The sequence below is a fragment of the Thermobia domestica genome, chromosome 13 (genome assembly GCF_964235325.1).
Source record: "Thermobia domestica chromosome 13, izTheDome1.hap1.1, whole genome shotgun sequence".
NCBI lineage: Eukaryota > Metazoa > Arthropoda > Insecta > Zygentoma > Lepismatidae > Thermobia > Thermobia domestica.
This window is the reverse complement of record NC_137466.1, coordinates 104,181,099-104,196,858: the sequence shown is the minus strand read 5'-3', so window position 1 is coordinate 104,196,858 and position 15,760 is coordinate 104,181,099. Positions and strand designations below refer to the sequence as shown.

Below are 15,760 nucleotides of genomic sequence, written 5' to 3'. Positions count from 1 at the left end.
GGTGCTGCACCTTAGAATCCGCTCTCTAGTCATGAGAAATCTGAGCCAACGATTCGAAGCTAGAGGTTTTGTGTGTGATCTACCGCAAAGTGGATGACCACGAAGTGAACGAAATGGAGGAAACTGTGAACAGTGTTGGTGTGAGTTGTGTATCTATCCGGAAGAAATCTACCAGAAGGTGCGCGCGTGACCTGGAAATGACACGTACCTCTTTAAGGAACATGTTAAAGGATTTGACGATGTATTCTTATCAGGTTACTTAGCTTCTTCCATTTGATTTCTTCACATATTGGGAAAGCGATTTTGTGTCCACCCTGCACACACATACAGGTCAAACTGAGAACCTCCTTTTTTAAAGCTGGTTAAAAATCAGTTAACAAGAGGGGGAAATTTACCTTTCTATCAATTAAAAAAAATGTTTTACGATAACTTCCATAAAATAACTTGATTGTGATACAATATGATATTTTGTTTGATATATTTGATACTCCCCGAATAATTTAATGCTTGGGGCTAAATCATTTAAGAAAAGAGGAAGAAATTAAAAACCCATCTCTTCCATTAAAAAATAAATGTTTCGCAGTAACTTTCGTCTTATTACATGTAGTGTTCTTTGAGACTTTTCCACAATTCCAAGTGCTTAAGGTTGAAATAAACCAAGAATGAAGAATGAATATACCTCTCCACCAAACCTGAATCAGAAATTCATTACATAATTTTGCTTCAGTGGCGGTGTTTATTTTCTCTTAGGATTACGAATCATCACCGCTGGAAGGGGAAAACGAGCAATGATATAAAAGCAGATTTACTTCCTCCACTTAAAAATTATGTTTTGCTAAACGCTGTAAAAGTTCTCCGATTTTTATAAAACACAGTGTATATTTTGTTTAAGAATAGAGACATAGTACTATTGTTTGTGTCTTCACTTAATCAAAGAAAAGATGGAGATTTTATCTCATCTTCTGAAAATATATTTAACCATCTTCTGAGAATATATTTAATTTTTAATATATTTAACTTTCCTTTTAAAAAAAATAGTCCGTTTTAAAGATTTCCAATTAAACTACTACCGTTCGTTTGACGTCAGTCAGTAAAATATGTTCCTAACGTAAAGCACGTTTCATAGTAACTTTCATATATACACTCTTTTCATGCAACAATGTTTTCCTTTCCTTGAAGGTTTTACAATTACTCTTGATAGTTCGGGTTCAAATTGATGAATGTGCAATATAACTTGTTATCCATTACATTTAACATCCATTACAATTAGCGTAGGTACAAGATAGAACAACGAGAAGTTAAACTCTATACGTATTTGATTTCATCTCATCTTAATTTAAACTATACATTCTAATAATTGTTTATTAAGTACACTTTTATTTCAATTTTATTTTTCTAAAAAGGATTGTAAATTGTCATTTCTCTCTTTCCAGAAAAGGCTTATTGGTTATGTTATAAAAGAAAAGAGTAATGTCTCATTCTGAACATACAAATTATGTTGATCATCAACAAACGCTTCAAACAATGGAAAATGGAGAAAATAATTCAAAACCAGAACCGAAAGTTGGAAAATTTCGAGAAGCACTTCCACAAGTAAGTATTCTATTCTAAATTAGAATTGTGAAGACATGTTTTCTATACTAGTGCAAAAATTAAAGACGAGATAGATAAAGTAACATTAAACATTGCGTAATCAGTGGAAGTGAATGAAAGCCCAGTAGCATATTATCAGAATACTCCTCCACGTACACACGGAACAAAATGTTTCATGGCTTGAATTCAGTGAGACAATAGTGCCGAATGGGTCTGCTCCTTCAACACGAAGCAGTTGAATGCAAGGGACGAGCCAACGTGTGTCATTCAGAGAACTCCTTAGGCGCTTTGTGATGGTGTTACAACATGGTCCGAAAATAACATTTGGATAACTTCCACTGGAAAGATTCATCATGAAACCGGAAGAAGGAAAAAATCTGATGATTGAGGCCCAGAAGTTTGGTATTTATTACACCATTGTTTCATGTACATGCAAAGTGTTCCGAACCACAGAGAACGAAAGAGAGGTAGTGGTGGGCCACGGTTAACTACATCAGCGGACGACTGCTGCATTATTGAACAGCAAAGAAGAGATCAACGTCAGACAGTGGACGTAACTGCAAATATATTTAACAGGGCTGCAAGGCGCTCAGTAAGAAACTAGCTGAGACATTGACATTGAAAACAGAGTATTACAAATTCTATTTAAACATCGATAAATTACAACTATAAGATACTTTTTAGATTTCACCGATACCCAAACTTTTCCGCTACTTTGGTTAAGAAATAGAAGTAGTTTTGTAAAATGAGACTTTTACAAAAGTTCTATTTTATACAGATTGTAAAATTCGTAGGTCAGATAAATATAACGCGTTCATATTTCAGTCTGTGATTTGTTCATTGTATTTTTTGTCGTTTAGCAAGAAACGTAGAGGTTTCTCTAGAATATTAGATAGAATATTTTAGAGTATTTCGAACAAATGGTAAACATAAGAAAATACTCCATTCCACAATGTTTTTTTTTTCTTCTCTTTATAGATCCTGGCAAGTTCTGCTAAGAATCTCTTCATTCTTGCATACGGAATGACCGTAGGCTTCACAACCATTGCAATTCCTGCTTTCAAAGCTAAAGATTCGGATTTGCATCTGACTGATGACGAGATTTCATGGTTTGGTGAGAATTATTTTACTTCCTTACCTTCATGTGTTCTATCTACTATGTGCACTACCATAATATTACAATATTAGGATCTTATGTGCGTAATATACAGTGTGGAGTTTTTGTGTTTTGTATCCTTATTCAACTCCGAGGTTATAAAGGACAGGACCTATTGATCTGGGCTCCGAACCACAACCGGGGCTTGAATATGGCACAGTTGACGAGCGCACAGACGTTACTGGTATCCAAATCAACCCTCACATTATAAGCCGTCCCCTTATACTATCTTGCTTCTAAGACAGTTGGATCATAGAGCCAAGTTACCAGACCCAGCTGATGGTCATTTCTGAGCGAATGAAACAGCTTCAGGATCTTGTGGTTTTATGCTAGCAACGAAGCTCAGTTCAAAAAAATGTAAATGGTCCTCATAAAATGCCACATTATATCCATAACTGCACTCCAGAAGTCTTTGATTATTACAGTCAACAAAATTTTAATAAATCACGACAAATTCTTGTGCTCCTCAAGTGGATTATATCTTGTTACCATTTTAATTAAGGCTGGTTACTCTGTTTCTATGAACCATCAACTGGATTTATTTTTGTGTGTTTATTTCTTACACGCCTTTAAACATTAATGTGTCAATGTTACTTTTTCTGTTGCTGCAAACTCATTTCACAATAATTAGGAGTGTTTCCCGGTCAAGAAATTTTCACCTAAGAAGAAGCAATTTTGAATCATTCTTGTGAGAGAATTGCAAAATATGTAATAAGGGAGAAGCTATACTAACTGCGTTAATAAGAGTCCTTTCATGTGTTCATTCTTGGCTGTTGGTACACGTGAACACGCTTAATAAATTCCTGCCATACAAAATTGCCTTCGTTTCAAGTTATCCAGCCACAAAAACATAGAGAAACGTGGGTAATGGTGATACAAAAATTATCTTTAATAAATCCTCAGAGATCGATCACATTGATCTTGGGAAAACAGTAACGGGAGAAATTTGAGGTTGTGATCTGTAATATTTACAAAATATCTATACATATATATATATATATATATATATATATATATATATATATATATATATATATATATATATACTTCTGCTCACTATCCACTTTGAATATCAACCTCCACAGTTCTGTAAAGCAAACTGTCGATAATTACGAACTTGAACAGTTGATCATTGTAATGACGCAGGTTATTGCACGTCCATGAAAGAAAGAAAACAGCTTCGTTGTTCAGTTTCAGTTATGAAACAACTCTGTTCTTTCGTAGTTTAATAACTAGAATGTCTGATATTTAATAAATTTAATCCTGAAAATATATCTAGTCATTAAATGGTATAAAATATACAGTGTGCTTCTAAAGATCATTTACAACGCTTGGGAGACGAATCCACTTAGAGAAACAACAAAAAAATCCAGTAACTATTATCTCGAAATCGTTTTGTTTTGGATTTACAGACTACCGAAAGCGTGGAAGAATTAATTTTATATTAAATATCTGCAAAACTACTAGCATTCACCTGAGGTGGCATGTTATCGTCTTACACTTGTAATATTCTCTATCCAAAAATTCATGATCCAAAATCCTTTAGTAGTAACAGAAATGATTAACAACAGGAGATAAGGAATTCCAGAATAGTTTTTCGATTTTTGTGTAGGAATGATGACCAAGTAACAAGAATTCGTTGACAGACTATCAATTTCTCAAATAGAATAAAGATGGTAAAGCCTTTTTGTGTTTATATGCGTGGACCTTAAATACAGCAGGGAATGAATGTAGTTAATTAAATTAAATCTTTAATTTACTTTCCCAGTAATCAAATCTTTAGTTATGCCTGTGAGCTAAAAGCGATAGGAAATGAATTAAATTGAGAAAGTGCAGCGATGGCAAAAATATACTTGTTATTCAAGCACCGAAAAAAAAATTGAAATGGTATTGGAATTTCGATAATGTTTGTAAAGTGCAACGACAATCGAGGCATGAATGTAAAACTGAACCGCCAACACACCTAAACATTCCTTGCTTGCGTGATAAGTTTTAAAAGTAAGTAACAGTGATAATATGTATAAGGGAAGATCAGGTCAGCTTCACACAGTCACAGGTGAAACGTCGTCTGCTATGGTATTAGATGCATTTACACCAGAGATGCAAATAAGCAACAAAATTTTACTAGCCCAAGAAAAAAAAAGCTACTAGCCCACATCTCACAATATAAATCATTTACTTACCTTCGGCATGATACTAAATACTCGAACGCAGCGATGAACCACTCGCTCCGGGCGAGTGGCTATTTGCATCCCTGATTTACACACTCACCACATAAATTGACACAACAATTCTCACGTGAAACAGGAGTGAGTAGGGCAAACGTATGTTGTATCTGTACATAGCAAAATGGAAAGTTTACATTCTACAATTCTTACACGCATTGAATGAGGATGACCCAGATAGAAGAATTCAGTTTTGTGAATGGGTACGTATGCAGATGGAAAAAAGGTACTAAATTTGTTTGCAAAATGGTGTGGTGTGATGAGAGACAGTTTAAATTAGATGACATTATTAAGTGATGTAACTGTGTACTGGGAAAGTTCACATATTCATGTAGAGCAAACGTTTAATTCTCTATGACTCAATCTGGTGTGAGGTATCATTTAGGAAACTAATTTTAATGTTTTTCCCCAACGTACGGTGACTAGCCAGGATGCCGAATTTTATCATTCATTTGGGCTTTGTTTTGTGACAACCAATTTCTTACTCCACAAAATGATGCCCCGCCACACAATCTTATAGATGTGTGCACTTACTTGGATAACACTGTACCGGTAAGTTTAATAGGACGAAGGAGCAGGATTGAGGACTCCATGTTCGCGAAGTATCCCCTAGAGTTTTATTTGTGGAGACAATCAAGAACATAATACACAGTAGGAAGCCCAAGTCACTAGTGGAACTGTGTCATGAAATTAAAATGCTTTATATAAATCTCTGTGGCTATTCTAAAATATCACGAATCTACATCGTGTACAAAAGTGTTTGGAAGCTGGTTGTTTACAGTTTGAGCACTTACTGAAGTCGATGAAGAAACTGTATCTGAATTGTAGCCATATAATAATACAGCAGCTTATTCCATTTTAAAGTGTTCGTACATTCTTAATAGTCTGATATTTGTGTGTGTTTATGTAACAGGAACCGTAATGAAAAACTGCGTTCAGAGTAATTTTTAAACTAAAATATTTAGAGCTGCTATACGATCACTGAAGTCTCGTAGAAGGTTCGAATTATCTTTGTTTTGTAATTACGAGTTGTTTTATGTTCGCATTCTCATGCATTTAACACTACATTTAACTAATACATTTAACATTAGATAAACAGCAGTACTCTACTACAAATTTTTAAAACTATAATTGACATAAACTCTAGGTTTCTATCTTCAGTTTTCTAGAGTTAAGTATTGTTCTAATATATAAAGTTTTGATATACCACTGAAGTCAATAATTTCTAAAACTGGATCTCTTTCGTGCTCATACTTGGTACCATGTTCTTGTCATGATCATGAGTAATGTTCTTAAGCTACAATGCAATTCTGCCAAAGCTAATACAAACTGCTGAAAATATTCTGGAATTCTTGGTCTACCTACAATCGATTGGAGGGCCTCCTTATTGCAATGATAACTTCTTTTGAAGATCACAGATGCCCTCCACGCGCCTGTTACTACTACAGCCGAAAGATGCATTCACGCTAAGAAAGGATAACGTCCTTAAACTTCTTTAATGGCTGTCATTCTATCGGGAATAAATTACTCCTATTGATTTTCACTTTTTTTTTTAACATTAATGACTTTCAGCTTACAAATTGATGATTAGAGTGTTGATGGTACACGAAGCTCCGTGAATGGATGCTGTGGATGGTACAGGTTAACAGTTATAAGGAAAACTATCTTGAGATGTTGAATATTTGTTCACAATGTCAATCAAGTCTTCGCATATAGCCATCTTCATCTTTAATCAATAGTTCGTTAATGTGGCATTATAACCACTTTATTGCGGCACATGTCATTTGCAAGTTCTCTAGCAGAATGATATGACATCTGCTACTCTTGATCAGTGTTTCTTTCAGAAAAAAAAATGTTCCGGGGGGGCACACTTAGTATTCGGAGTGGCACATACTATTTTCACACGGTACTATTCTATTTATTACTATATTATAGACGTATTATTTTGGTCTCTTTAGGGGGACACTCTCAGAGGTCCGGGGGGGAATGCACCCTAAAAACATGTCTGGAAGAAACACTGCTCTTGATCTCTACCACATCAACAAAATGCTGTCAATTGTATTGACACGATTTTCAGGCAATTATGTTTTCCTGGTTCTGACAAACACCTACGTCCTGCATCAAAATCGGAATTCTTGTCCAGAACTAACACTCTGTACTAGTTAAAGATAATTACATAATTACAGCTGCATCTTTCTACACCCAGCGGATCATTTGTACAGTTTCTGTCACAGAATATCCAAATTTATTAAGGTTGTATCCTTTTCTACCTCCGAATGACACACCTCGCTGTTAGCACATCATACAACCACCATTACATCCTTACACTTAACCATACGGAATAAACTACTTGACGTGTCCAATATGCTAGCAGGATATGGCACTTTTCAGGGATAGCATAACAAATTCATACAGCACTACCAAATGATCAAATTTAGAATGATTGATTTTAGTTGTATATTGTGCAATCCTAAACATATACATATATGAATCGATTTAATATGCATATCTTCTTTCAGGGAGCATCAATTTAATCTGTGTCCCAATTTTTGGAGTTTTATGTGGACCAATACTGAACTACGTGGGTCGACGACAAATGATGTTCATTGATAATATACCTCTCATTCTGACGTGGCTTCTTTATTATTTTGCTAACTCGAGCGAAATGCTATATGCTGCTGTGGCCTTATCTGGATTAGGTGGTGGATTTATGGAGGCACCAATTCTCACTTATGTAGCAGAAATATGTCAACCTCATTTACGAGGAATGTTATCAGCGTTTGCCGCAGCTTCAATTATTGTGGGAATATTTATTGAATTTCTGTTGGGAACCTTCATTAACTGGAGGACTGTAGCTGCCATTAGTACTGTTGTCCCTGTAATTGCAATGATATCCATTTATTTCATACCAGAAAGTCCACCATGGTTAATGGCCAAAGGACGGGATGAAGAAGCTTTGAAAGCTCTCTGTTGGCTGAGAGGATGGGTTGAACCATCGCTTGTTAAAGAAGAGTTTGATACACTTGTTCAATCTGTAAGAGCATCCAAGAAATCTGAAATGACGTTGACTCAGAAGCTGGAAGAATTTGTTAAACCTACAGTTTATAAACCATTCTTTTTGGCCACGTTCTGTTACGTTATACAACACTTTGCTGGATTAACAATAGTACAAACATACGCTGTAGAAATTTTTTCACAACTTCATACTGATCTGGATTCATTTAAGGCTACTATGTTGGTTGGTTTGTTCGAAGTAATTGGATGCGTTGTTTGTGTAAGTGTTGTACATTGGACAAAGAAGCGTCCGCTATACTTAACTTCAACTGCTGGATGTTTTCTGTGTATGTTAGTTGCCGGAATTTATGCCTACTTGATTACAAAATATGACATCAATCAATCATGGATACCTTTAGTTTCTATCGTTGGGTTTGCTTTTATTTCTCATGCTGGTGTTCGTATTTTGCACTGGATTTTTATTGGTGAAGTTTTCCCATTGAATGTCCGTGGTTATATGAGTGGCATATCTGTTTCAGTAGGCTATATATTTGGATTTATCGCGAATAAAACCTACTTTAATATAGTTGACTCGTGTGGATTGTATGGGATGTTCTGGATTAGTGCCGGTGTAGCTGCTGTAGGAACTGTAGTGTTGTATTTCATAATGCCCGAAACTGAAGGCAAAAGTATGGATGAAGTAGCAACATTTTTCCAGGATAAGAAAAGGGGTATTTCGACAGAGACTGTATTAAGTATTAATTTTAATAAATGACAATAAATTAACGTGTGTTGGTCCGTAACTGTTCCAACATCATCCGAATTAAGAGATTAAATGAAGCTCTGTTGACAACGCAGATGCGAATGAATATAATTATAAAAAGACATTCTTTCAGATTGGTAATGTACTATCCGATGAACACAGCTGATATCTATTAAGCAAACAAAGTTGTAAACGTGTGCAACCTGAGCTTTAACCCTATGAATATGATTTATGTTTTGTGGACTGCTGGCTGAGACCAGAGATAGTTTAATAAAGCACAATAGTATTCTAAGTTTTGATACGCCTTGTGTTTAAATTGTTTTCCTTCCCCTCTAAAACCAACTATTGAATATGTGGTTATACATAAAAAGTTCACCATTTATATTCAAGGAATGACGAAGTTAGTATGTCGAAAATTGCCAATGTTAAAAAAAAGGCAGTCTTAATTGAATTGGAGCTTGGAAATTGCAGATTTAATTTATTGTAATCTGCAACATGCGTATGAGAAATACTTGTCGGAACGATAAGAATACAAGAAACTCCTGTGTGTCATTAAATGGAACAGGATGAAAGAAGACGCAATATACCACATACCGAGTCTGAACATCATATGTTGAAACTTAGAACAAAATTTCGGAAAATCCAATGAGTCCACCACACATTACGAAATCGCAGCTATTCTATAACTCGGGCGAAATTGACAAAGGGTTTAAAATGTCAGTTGTGTCAATAAATGTTCAAGGACGTTAAAATCTTCAGCCATAGTGATAGGAGCTCAATTAGCTGGTAAAATATGCACAATCGCAATTACAATCACTCGCCCTGTCGCTGTTGTTCTGTGAGACGCTGTCTTTTTTCTGAAGTGCTTTTCGTTTTCTACGAAAGGAACGTCATAAGGAATTTCCAACAGCAGTAGTAGAGGCCGAGGAAGCGTGATATGAATTTCCAGAAATATTGGAATGGGTTTCGTTGGTAAAGATATCTTAGGATGGATGACGTCAAGATATCATATTGCAATGTTACCAGATTGTTCAAAGGAGCAGGTCCTGCTTAGGGAATCAAAGGCTATTTATCGGGCCAACACTGCCTTGCTCAACAGCCGGCGCAATGGTTACAAATTTACTTATAATAATATAATTGTATAATGCCAGAGATTCATAATCATCATGCACCTTGAACACTGGATCGCAATGAAGTAGGTAGAGGATTTAACAAATAATGGTCATTTTTCGGAAGACGATCAGTGGATAATTCAGTCGTTCGAAGTTCGTTATATTTTGCTGAGGGCAAATTGACTGTCAAGCTGTGCAGGATGAGTAATTAGATGATCAGCATTAAGACACTAAAAACACTCATGAACATGTCCAAGATACAATGAAAGCTTTATAACTTATTAAATGAATTTTAAATGGAGTGAATTTTAATTGCATATAAACTGATTATACACCATTCAATACAGGATTAGTAAAATGAGCTCCCCACTTTTCATTAAGTATTTATTTAACCTCATAATTTTCACGAAGAGTACTTCAGATTGCACCATCACTAAGTTCACCTAGTTTGAGTTTGCAACCCTTGTGAGTATGTAAATATGCTCCAGATTAAATGATGTAATTCAGTGGTTTTTCTGTGTACAGGAGGGATCTGATGTGTTTGCATTGACAAATAAGTACCTGTGTCATCGGCAAATACAATATACAGTGCTTCATCCACTGGTCGTTATAAATTATACAGAGTCGTTAGCAATGACAGTTAATTAGAAGCAGATAAAATGGTGAAATATACGGTATTACATAATGTGCATATTTATTAATATTAAAGAAAACGCTAGTTTCTTACTCTCTGTCAGAAACCTATCATTTAAATAAAAGAAGTGTTTGGGATCACATTATTCTGGTGTATATAGTTTTTCTGTTTTTCTAAAATATTTTCTTCATTTTCGTTAATTGGCACATCGTGGGAATCTGCAGTAAGTGTTCGAATTCAGTGTGTAGACTGGATGTTAACCCAAAAATTCAGTGTACAGAGTGTAGAAGCATTTATCATAGTGTTTGTGTTGACTTAAAGAAATATGATGTGAAATTTCTGAAATCCTATATGACGATATTAAGATTGTAGGAAGGCTAGACGGAAGTTCATGACTGGTGACGGTTCTAGATATATTTTTGAAAAAACTTCCCACTTTGTCAGAAGTACATAATTTGTTACTATCATTTAAGTCGACGAAATTAAGAGTTCTAATAAAAGACTGGAGGATGAGTGAGGCACTTTCTTGAATACCATCCATGAAAAACTTAATGAGAACTGTAATGTTGTCAAACATCAAACCGAGGAACTGTACATATCCATGGATACTATTGAGGAATTAAGGAATCAAAATTTGTCGTTTTGAAAAAATGATAAATTAAAAAGCCAAATAAAACAATTAGACCAGTATAGTGAGAGAAATAATAATTATTCCTGTCTTACCAAAGGAAGATATTAATAATATAATTAAGGGAGTAGAGAGAGCGTTGGACACAAGTATTACTAATGATATGATATATGTATGTTATATTCTAAAAAAAACTCTCCTAGTCAACCTGAACCAGGTATTGCTGTCAAATTTGTTAGTATATTAGATAAAAATATTGCAAAAAGAAAAGTTAAAAGAAATCTCAATTGTAAGGATCTGAGTATGTCAGTAGGTGAGACTATTTATATTAATCAAAGTTTAACATTGGAAAGTTAAGAGAGAGAAAAACTTTGCTTTCCTCTGGATTGACTATGTTCGCAATATCAAGCTGGGGGGAAAGTCTGATGATTCCTTTGTATATAGTGTGTACTCTCACCACTATTGACGAGGCCAGAAGTTTAACGTAAGATAGGAATAGGTACGATCAGTCATTATTTTTAAATTATCAAAATGATAGGGTCGTTCGAAACAAATTACATGAACTGTACAAGGTATTGCAGCTACTAATTTAGACATAAAACTTTTGACCGAAACTTGGTTGTGTGACCGTGTATACAATAATGAATTTATTGATAAAAGGTTTAACGTTTTTATACAAAATAGAATTCATAAAGATGGACGAGGTGCACTTATAGCGATTTTAAGACTATAGTATTACTGAAATCTCAATAGTCATAAACTGTACAAAAACATCATATATAAAAGTTAAATTAGCAACTAAATATCCTTTCATCATTACTGCATATTTTCCGAATACCAAGGTGAAGAAATGTCTTGAATTCTTTCAGAAAATTGAAGGAATAATCTATATGCAATTTCATAATATTATTATGATTGGTGATTTTAATATTTCTTCTATTATAGACTTCTTGTTTGATTTGTTACATGGTGACGTTATTTGTAAGTCCTTGTCGAACTTTATTTCATTTCATAATTTAAGATAATTGAACTCAGTAATTGCATGTGGTAAAATTTTGACTTAGTTTCATCTAATGTTGAGTTGTTAGTTAACATATCTGGGAATATTGTTCTTTATTAGAACATTAACATCACCCGTCATTAAGTTGACGGGTTGAGCGCAACATTGGTCTAACCCACATTTTTAAAAATGGAGAAAAATCAAGTTAAACTTAAAGACATGTGGTTTTTGTACAATATATATATCTATATATCTATATATATCTATATATCTATATCTATATCTATCTATCTATCTATCTATCTATCTATCTATCTATCTATCTATCTATATATATATATATATATATATATATATATATATATATATATATATATATATATATATATATATATATATATATCGTATATGTACAATGTATGACACATTCAACTACTTGTGGTTGCTTTAGGTATGTTGTACAAAAAGCACATGTGTTTAACTTGATTTTTCTCCATTTTTAAATAAATGTAGGTTAGACCACTGTTGCGCTTACTCCCTCAATTGTCAATTGTGCCTTAATAACATCCGTATTAAGCGTACTACTATAATATATAATTTTGGTAAATCTAATTTCCTCAATTTGTATGTTCTTTAAGACAAAAGAATTGAACAGAGTTACTTGCTATAAAGGATGTTAATCTAGCAGTTAATTACTTTTATAATGTTTTAAATGTCATTATCGATAGTAATGTGTCCAAGAAAAAATACTCAAAAAGCATCGACAGCCCTGCTGGTTTATGCTGAAAATTGTTAGTACACCAAAGAAAGATTACTATAGAAAACATGTTTCAGTTTATAATGTGAACAAATTTAAAGAGTTACTAAAATGGGCTAGAACTCTTATTAATAGGGCTTACAAACTATATATGAGAAAATCAGAAAATAATTTAAAGAAAGCTCTAAATGCCTTTGGAATTACTTTAAGAATAAGAAAGTAATAACTTAGAAGTTGGTCTAGTTATAAAACAATCAAATACTTCTGATTCTGCTATTCTATCAATAATTTTAAAATATGTTTACTCTTCATGTCGCCCAAATTATAATGGACATTATTCTTTCATCTTAAATGTGCCAAACTGTCTAGCGGTCAATTTCATTTCTGAACAAGATTATGTAAATGCCATTAAAAATTAAAGTAATCTAAATCCTCTAGTTCCGGCTTGATTCCTACGTACACTGCTAAGGGATGCGGAGAGGTTCTGAACATACCTATTTATCATATGTACAATCTTATAGTAAAAATTTCTTTCTATCCAGATGTTTGGAAAATTAGCAACGTTCACACTATATTTAAGAAGGGGAAATATTACAGCAAAAGAAAATTATGAACCAATCTCATTAATTTCCAGAGAGGCTAAAATTTTTGAACACATCCTTTGCAGTAAAATTTTCAATCATGTTAAACCGTATATATCAATATATCAACATTTTTTATTTCAGGAGATCAATATTTACTAATTTTATTTTTGTTCAATATATATTCGATTACCTTAATAACAATAATCCACTTAATACAATTTGTTAAGATTTTTTAAAAAATATCGACAAATTGAATCACGATATATTAATTAAGAAATTGTCTGGTTTGGAATTTTCAGAACAATTACTTCTATTGATTTGATCTTAGCTAAAAGACAGAAAACAATACGTGATGAACAATAATCAAAGATCTCTTATTTTATGTGTACTCAAGCGTGCCGAAAGAATCTCACTATGATCTTTGTTTTTGTGTTATTTATCAATGATTTGCCGTTTTTAAAATCAAATATTCAAATTGTTCATTGTGCGCTACAAGGTGATTTAAATAGTCGTTATGATTGGAGTCTTGAACATAAACTGCATGTCAATATTAATAAATGTAGAGCAATCATATTTTCAAGAAAAAATAATACTACTTATTTTGATTATAAAATCCATAATTTAAGTATCAAAAGATGCCAAGAGGTAAATGATTTGGAAACTCTCATCAATATGTTATATGTTAGTATATATGTAGAAAAAGTATGCAAGGAGGCTTCTAAGCTTTTAAGATTCGTAATAAAGAACATTAGAGATTTCCACAATTTTCATACTTTAATAAATATTTAAACCCTTGTCAGATGTAAACTTGATTATGCCTCAATAGTCTGGGTTCCCTATTACAAACACTATATTAATAAGGTTGAAAGTATCCAAAATATTTTAAGGTACCTGTATTATAAGATTTTTAGCATTAATTCTTATAAGGTTAAGGTATTGTATTAAACTCTTCTGAGTACTTTTGGTTGTAATTCATTGACAACTAGACATGAACACTCACAGCTAATTTTCCTTTAGAAATTAGTGAATGCAGTTGTCGACAGTTCAGAATGTCTAAGACTATTGAATTTTAATACAACCTTCAAAACATTAAGAAATCGATTACTTTCTTATTTGTAACAGGTTTAAAACTATAGCACATTCAAATTCCTCTGTTAAAGAGTTTGTCGATTATATGACAAGTTGGTACTGGAAAATGTGGACTTAGACTTTGCTATGCTTTATTCAATTTATGTAAATACTGTTAGAATATTCATTGATTATAAAATATTTTTAATTCCAACCCGACATTGATTGTGGTGTTTTTAATAAATGACTATTCAAGTACGTTAAATCATTTGTGCCTGTATTTTTAGGCTTTTGTCCGACATCTTATTTAAACATTTACTCTTTATTTTTCCTTACATTTGTGTTGTAAATAGCTGAGTTTATAGCCTTTGCAAGGTTCTATTTGTACATTTGCATGTCCTATTAGTAGAATTACTACAAATATTGTATGTCTTATGTTTTCCCTTGTTTCTATTATTAATTATATGTTTATTTTTAATTTTCATTTTTAACTTTCTCTTTTGTTTTGTTGTATATATTAATATTGATAAAGTTTGGAATTATGCAGGCTTGCTGTAAATAGAAATGTTCTTTTTCTTTCTTAAGTGACGAATAAATAAATAAATAGTACCTAAAATACGACTTTAGTATAATTTGTTACGGCATTCAAAATATGAACCCAACATTAACACCATTTGAATAGAGGAAAGGAACAAATTCGGGTAAAATACGTAAAATTTGTTCAAACTAAACAGTACTATTCATTTTAACATAAATACTGAAATCATGATTATGCAATTCAATTGCAATAACTTTATCCATAATAGCTTGAAAATGTTTACTTAACCAGATATTTTTTTGCCCGGAGACAGTCATATTTGTTTCAAATTCTTATTAAACGCGAATTTTGATGTATTTTTTCGAACGAATATTCTACTACTTGTACACACATAACTGTAATTCCACACCCATAAAAACACAGAAGAAACAAAGAAATGAAAGCAGAGTTTATGCTAGCGCGGAGCACGTTAAATTGCCTCCGCACGATGAGAACTCACGGTGGATTGTTACTAGACCAGCTGTTGTGTTATTATTATTTTCTTGAAATATGTGTAAAAAATTTTAAAATTTAATTTTTATATTGATTTAATATGTTAAATAAAAACATACGTTTCACTCTATTTGTGAAAACAAATGTGCTAAAAATACGTGCAAGAAAACGGGACAAACAGTTAAGGATTGAGTATAAAAAACGACCGACTGTAAC

At 33.0% G+C, this 15,760-nt stretch overlaps 1 protein-coding gene across 1 annotated transcript; it reads left to right on the top strand.

The window, feature by feature from the left end:
- Positions 1–1,470: 1,470 nt before the first annotated feature.
- LOC145667703 (facilitated trehalose transporter Tret1-like) lies at positions 1,471–8,743 on the top strand. Its single transcript, XM_081735162.1, has 3 exons — positions 1,471–1,593; positions 2,572–2,707; positions 7,494–8,743. Exons 1-3 carry the CDS (start codon positions 1,471–1,473, stop codon positions 8,741–8,743), a joined length of 1,509 nt encoding a protein of 502 aa, XP_081591288.1.
- Positions 8,744–15,760: the final 7,017 nt, after the last annotated feature.

Bases quoted from the DNA above. Each gene is read 5' to 3' on its own strand.
- LOC145667703 (XM_081735162.1), top strand. From the start codon at position 1,471: ATGTCTCATTCTGAACATACAAATTATGTTGATCATCAACAAACGCTT. The intron at 1,594-2,571 runs GTAAGTATTCTA...TTCTCTTTATAG, and splicing joins TTCGAGAAGCACTTCCACAA to ATCCTGGCAAGTTCTGCTAA. The intron at 2,708-7,493 runs GTGAGAATTATT...ATCTTCTTTCAG, and splicing joins TGACGAGATTTCATGGTTTG to GGAGCATCAATTTAATCTGT.